The sequence below is a fragment of the Penaeus monodon genome, chromosome 24 (assembly GCF_015228065.2).
Source record: "Penaeus monodon isolate SGIC_2016 chromosome 24, NSTDA_Pmon_1, whole genome shotgun sequence".
Classification (NCBI taxonomy): Eukaryota; Metazoa; Arthropoda; class Malacostraca; order Decapoda; family Penaeidae; genus Penaeus; species Penaeus monodon.
In genome coordinates this window covers 15,183,865-15,184,341 of record NC_051409.1, presented here as the reverse complement: position 1 = coordinate 15,184,341, position 477 = coordinate 15,183,865, and the positions used below count along the sequence as shown (strand labels likewise).

The 477-nt window shown below is 36.7% G+C and overlaps 1 protein-coding gene across 1 annotated transcript in view; it reads right to left on the bottom strand.

Moving 5' to 3' along the window:
- The window catches only part of LOC119588625 (E3 ubiquitin-protein ligase CBL-B-B-like), a gene marked incomplete at its 3' end in the record, with an annotated part of 53,262 nt that overhangs the window by 19,480 nt on the left and 33,305 nt on the right, over positions 1–477 (bottom strand). Inside the window, 1 exon segment of the mRNA XM_037937265.1 lies at positions 128–268. Within this exon segment, the coding sequence (XP_037793193.1) occupies positions 128–268 (141 nt within the window).

Sequence of the window (477 nt, the reverse complement as noted above, 5' to 3'; positions counted from 1 at the left end):
GAATATATATGTCTTATACCTAAGGTAACTCATGAGCACAGACACATCTCGCTCATTATTTAAAGCTTTTCTTTGATTCTCAACTCCTTGGCCCTAAAGGAAAATGCGTCAACCACATCCAACTTGCCTGCCATAACATTAAACACGGCGTACAGAGGAGATGGCCACACGGTTCTATTCTAATATCCTTGTCGTTTTCTGCACAGATTTTGCAAAGCTGGAATGTGGACCCCATTTCACAGTACAACTCGTACTGTTCTTGAGTAACCTGCAGAGGAAAAGATAGGAGTTTAGTGAACAAATAACCAACTACAAAAAATACAAGCAAAGTAACACAAGAAAAACTGATAAAATCAATGACTCAAAGCCATTGGCTAACAACACTTTCCATGTCAAACACTACTGAGTGAATCAATCAAAAATGACAATTTATCAAGGTTTTAAATTCTTTTTACAGACATGTTTTTACAATCATTG